The following is a 6000-nucleotide window of genomic DNA, read 5'->3' as shown; positions in this document are numbered from 1 at the left end:
ACAAAAAATCACTCAGCATTATAGAGAATACCAGCTGCTGCCCGTAGTGGAACAATGCAGGAATCTTGTTTACATGATAATTAAAAATGTGAACTGTGAATTTAAGTTCTGCATTCTGCTTCCAGGAGGGGTTTTACTTATTAAATAAGGATAAACTTGTTTACCTGAGATGAAAGGTAAGATTGAAAAATTCAGATGTATGTGAATTCTCACACAATTTCCTTCATTTATGATCACCAACATGATGTGATCAAGGCAGAACTCATTATTCAGCAATCCTCTTGTCGCAGCCCAAAAGGACCATGCCAGTCCAAAGGCCAAAGAAGACAACGAGCATTTTCTGATACATGAACTTTTATTCAGGGCTTACTTACAGGGTGAGAAGTTGTGGAGAGATCGTGACAGCTCTCTCAGGCCAGGCAGGCATCGTGTTCACAGGGAAGATGACCGAGCAATGCAAAAAGGGCAGAAAGCCTTATTACAAGGGTTTAAGACAAAGGCCCTCCTAAGGGTGGAGGGAGCATAGATGTAGGAACAGGTCACTTTGACCTGGGGGGTGGTGCAGGAAGGATTAGAATAGCACTTGAACAATTACATTTTGCTCTTTTTGTGAGACTAAGAGCCTCTCACTTCCTGCCTGCTTGCATAAAGTTACATTTTAAGGTCAATTTACCCTTTTTCTCTTTACCAGTTTAGAAAGACAATAGGTTAAACATATAGCTGCCTAGGTCATGCAGACTGCTGTGCACCAAAGATCTGCAGGCCTGTGCTGCTCAGACCACGGGTTGCCACACCTCTGATTTCATGTCATGTGTTTGTTTCAGCAAAAGCAGGAAAGGAGGTAAAGCTCACAGCATGGATTGACAGAATATTTAGGATACAGAATTTTATTTGTTATTCCATTGGGACAACTAAATATTTATAGATTTCAGACCCTTTGTCTCATAAAAAATACGACTGAGCCTGACTCCTTCCTGCATATTTGTGTTAATACAAAAGTTCTATCATTTATTGATGGGTACTAATGGCTTTAATGAAGTGGAAAGCTTCAAGTAGCAGAAATAATAAAAGGAAGATTGTAATCAGTAAATTTCCTAATTCTTCACCCCAGCTATAAATACTAACCTGTTGACTCATTAGCCATTTTTATGTTTACATAATGATACATTTGCACAAACAGGTCTTTTAAAAGTAGACCACTAAACAGTGCCCTATTCAAATTCAGGAAAAAGGGAAAGGGAAGAAGAGGGGTCCAAGCCACCAAGAGAAATACAAATGTAAAGCTGCACTTATAAAAAACTCAATTAACTAAATAGTGAAATCAGAAACAAATAGTGAACTCAGCCTTAACCATATTGGCCTTATTGAATGTGCCAAGCCTTGCCAGTCACGTGGCCTTTGACCTTGCAATTACTTCTGCCTGGGATGCTCTTTCCCAGATACATAAACAGCTCTCTGTTCAAAAGCTTTCTTAACAGAGACCCTACATAAAGTATATAAGACAGCATCCCCCAACTTTGTTTTATTTTTCTTCTTAGCTTCTTATCACCACTGATCTGGTCTATTATCTATATATTTTTATTACTGTCTATCTTCCCCACAAGAACTTAACTTTGTTCCTTTTTGTTTACTGTTTTCCTTAGCCCCTAGAAGAGTATCTGGTGAGTATTAAATAAATATTTATTGACTTGACTTGAACTTAATTGTGAAGCATCAGCATTCATGTATTGGGCCTAATTTTGTCTCAATACTATGCAAGTCATTGTGAGAAATGAAAGATACAGTTTTTTCCTTTCAAGGTGCTTATGATCTATTTGGTGAGACAAGCCCACCACACATTGTGTTAGTTATTTATTGTCATGTAACAAATTATCCCAAAACATTAGTGCTTAAAACAATAAAAATTTATCATCTCACACTGTTCGGTGGCTCAGGAATCTAAGAGCAGTTCAGCTGAGTGGTTCTGCCTCAGAATTTCTCACGAGGTTGCAATCTTGGCTTGAGGGTTGGAGGATCCACTTTCAAAATAGCTCACTTTCATGGCTGGCCAGTTGGTGCCGGTTCTTGGCTGGCAGTCTCAATTTCTCATGCCATGGAGCTCTCTATTGGACTGCTTGAAAATCCTCACATCATGGGAGCTGGGTTCCTCCAAAATGCATTATCTAAAAGAGAGCAAGATGGAAGCTGCAATGTCTTTCATGACCTAGCCTTGGAAGTCAAACTCTGTCATGTTCACAATATCTTAATGGTAACACAGGTCAACCTGATTCAGAGAAGATTCATCTGACAGACTGGCTACCACACTCATGAAAAAAGTAGTGAAGCATATAGGGACGTATAAAATAAAGTGCAAAATTGTGTAAAGATTCAAAGTTTGATCAGCTTTGAGAACTTGGATTTATGTAGCTGGAAAAGCTGAATTAGATGGCAAACCTAAGACTCATTTGGTCAAGGGTGTTTGTTCCAGGTATTTACATAACACAAACTCCTTTCATTCATTTATTGAACAAATATCTCTTAAGCCCTTGCTTGCTATGCTAGGTCCGGTGATTATGAAATCCATAAAGCCCAAATCCTGACCTGGAGGTACTCACAGTCCATTGTGTGTAAGGTTACAATTATGGAGCAATAATGGGTTTGAATGAATCTATGTACTTTGTGCTGTGGGGCAAGAACCATCATCCCCAAACCAGTTTTTCCTCTGGGCATTATGAACAGAGATTACAAACACATAAAGTAAACACATAAGTGGATGAAAAATAAAATAGTCCTCACACTCTTTTTGCATGCAATTTCAATTTAATCCAAGAAAGGTGGATCTTGGGAATTATCAGCTAAGAAATTTGACATCAAAAACTTTGATGATTATGATTATAATACAGGAAAGAAAGACACATGACCTTAATAAAAGGAATTGCTAGAAACTGATCTCATTCTCTAAACCATCTCTACTCCTCCACCCCTGCCCAAACTGAACTATAACCTAGATTTTTCAATCCCATCAGTACACCAAAATGTTTATCTCCCCAATGACTCTTCAATAGTATATGTCACAATAGTGACTGATCAAAAAGAAAGCATCTAAATCAAATGACCTATTATTGTTTCTTTTAACAATTTATTTCCCCTGTTCTATTCCTGATTTATTATTCTTATCACATTACTTCCAGGCAGAAGCCTATGGCCTTATGCTAATGCTAACTGTCATGCCTCCCAAAGAAAACAGGGAAAAAATACCCATCTCATAGCCATTTAGTCAATGTTCTTTAAGACTGAGACTAACCTAATGCACTATAGAAGCAACATAAAACTCAAGCAGAAACCCAAACTCAGCCTAGCAGAGAAACAGAATGCTCAGGTAGAAGATAATAAATTGGTAGACATAAAAAGCCTTAAAACTGTCCAGATTCTCTGCCCAACAATTCCTCTTTTAGGAATGACTCGGAAAAAAAACAATAGGATGTAGGCAGCACTGATGTTCATGGCAGGTTGTTTATATTGTGGAAACATGGAAACAAAGAAATGTCCAACAAGAGGCTATTTTATTTTATGGATACAAACAGCTGAAATTAAGAAATCATTTAAAAAGCATGTTGAGAACAATATTTTAAGCTGTGGCAATATGTTCACAATATGCAGTTAATAGAAAAAAGCAATGGAAACAATTATGTGATTGGCATTATTTCATACATGCTTTGAAAAGTACCTATTTACTTGGGGGAAAAGTTGGGAGGATTTTTTAACTATCAATAATGATTTATCTAGTAGATGATAGGGTTGCAGGTTGCATTCTTATTGAAGTTTTTTTTGTTTTCTATTTTTGTTTTCCCCAATGAGCACATGTGGAGGATGGGTTCCATGAAAGGCCCACCACTGTATTCATGCCCTTTCACAGAACCTCCCCCTCTGACTGTGGGGTTGCCACGTGACTTGCCTTGGCCAATGGGATGCAAGCAAACATGACATAGCTGAGACTTGGAGGGCACACGCATAAAGGGGCTTGCCCTTGCTCTTGCACCTCTGCCATCTCCCTGAGAACATGCCCAGCTAGGCTTCAGGAAGATGAAAGGTGTACATGAAACAGGGCCAAGATGCCCCGATATTCCCACCTGAGACTGTCCTAGATCACCCTGCAGTCCCCAGGCCCCTAGACAGGTAAGCGAACCTAGCCAGGCCTAATTGATTTGTGAAACCAGCTGAAAATAACCAAGCCAGATGAATCCTGCAGACTCGCAAACTACAAGATGTATTTTGTTGTTTGCCATGGCATTTTGTGGTTGCTTGCTACCCAGCGTTGTTGTAGCAATAGGTAATAGATAGCCCATGTGTGCATTATGAGGGGTTGGGGGAGGGGGAAGTTAGAAGAAAAAATACTCAAAAACCTTAGGTTTAAAACAAAGGTGAATGAGTATAGAACTTGTCAGACGAGGTTTTTGAACAGACTAGATTACCAGAAAGCTTCAAGTCAACATGTGCAAGGCCCTAAGCAATGGTCTTGATGGAGACAGAAACTGGAAGGTAACACAGACCCTGCCTCCAGGAGCTCACACTGTAATAGTGGGAATCCCTCTTGACACAGATAATGCTTTCCAAGTGTTATCAACCATTGTTTTAATACACTACAGCACCAAAGAGCTTTCAATTGCTGAAGTTGGTTAAAAATGCATTAGCTTTACCCCAACATGATTCTGAGAGCATGTGAAAATCAAAAAAGCTGCTCTAGCCACTCGATGAACTTGAAGTAATGAGGTCTGTAAGTTGACTTGAACAGAAGAAAATGATATTAAGCTTTCATGGAGGACAAATGAAAGTATCTACCTATAACCCTTCTGACAGCTGGAGACCCTTTGCCATTTAAAACTCTGCCACTGTGGTGCTATATTCCCAGGCAGCCGTGAGTTTAGTAAGACTTCTCAGAGACACCTAACCTTCCAGTCCCTGACTGCCTGCTGGCAACCCTAAGGCGCTTGCTGTGGAAGCTGACAATCTGAGCTAACATCAGGGCACGGATTTCCCCAGACAGAGGGGCAAAGGTTGGCATAGTAATGTCTGCCTGCTGCCTTCCCACACGTGCAAATTGCAAACAGTCTGATTCCAAGCCAGCTACAATGCCCAACACCCTGGGGTGGCTAGTCCCGGAGATTCTGGTGGTGATGACTCCTCTCTACTGCAAAATCTGGCTCCGCTGCTGCATCAAGTGCTGGCCTTTTGGCACGATATACTAGGCCCTCCCTGAGCAAGGCCTAACCTGCTTGCTCTGGCCTTAAACTCTAGATGCTCCTCTCCTCACACACTCCACTCTGGTTACCTGGTTAGTTACTTGCTGCTCCTGCTTTTGTCACCCCTGTGCTTTGTTTAGCTTACCACTTTCATCCTCTCCAGACAGCCCACTCTTCTACCTTCAAAACTGAGCCTTGCTTCATGGGTTTCTCTTCCCAGCTAGACTGTATTAATAGTATTGATATAACGTGCAACATGTCAGGTGACTTGCTGGGTGCTTTGCATATCTTATTCATTTTACTCTGTTCAACAAATCTATGAGATCAGCATTATTATTACTATTATCAAAATAATCATTATTATTCCCATTTTACAGACAAGGAAAGTGAGGCACAGAAAGGCTAAAGCAATTTGCCCAAGGTCAATATAAGTTCCATGGGGCTGGATGTCACGTCTGTCTTGTTCACTATTATAAAGCTTTGCTACAAAATATCTGACCTATAGTATTGAATGAATGAATGAATGAATGAATGAAATGTCTCCATGAAGCTGTTCCTGCAGTCAGAATTAATCTCATTCTCCTCTGTTTTTGCTTCTCCACTCTAGTACTTAACACATTATGTCTCATAAGAGTGAACTCTGGTTTCCAAATAACTTGCACTTTCACACGTTGTCATACACTGACCCACTAACCTTCCTTTGCTTGGAAGAAGTCAGACTTTTTTAGTGAAGATTTTGTGAATAATGTTGATTTCCAGCTCTGGCACTGTCTGACAGCGG

General features: G+C 40.1%; 1 protein-coding gene across 1 annotated transcript in view; it reads right to left on the bottom strand.

Annotated features, from left to right (window-relative positions):
* Positions 1-722: 722 nt before the first annotated feature.
* ZCWPW2 (zinc finger CW-type and PWWP domain containing 2) overlaps positions 723-6000 on the bottom strand; it is a 191464-nt gene continuing 186186 nt past the window's right edge. Inside the window, exon 10 of the mRNA XM_037846234.1 lies at positions 723-2162. Coding sequence (XP_037702162.1) covers positions 2159-2162 — 4 coding nt within the window. The 3' untranslated portion in view covers positions 723-2158. The remainder of the gene's footprint in view (positions 2163-6000) is intronic.

Source organism: Choloepus didactylus, chromosome 1 (assembly GCF_015220235.1).
Source record: "Choloepus didactylus isolate mChoDid1 chromosome 1, mChoDid1.pri, whole genome shotgun sequence".
Lineage (NCBI taxonomy): Eukaryota > Metazoa > Chordata > Mammalia > Pilosa > Megalonychidae > Choloepus > Choloepus didactylus.
The sequence above is the reverse complement of the archived record's forward strand: the minus strand, read 5'-3'. Positions and strand labels throughout refer to the sequence as shown.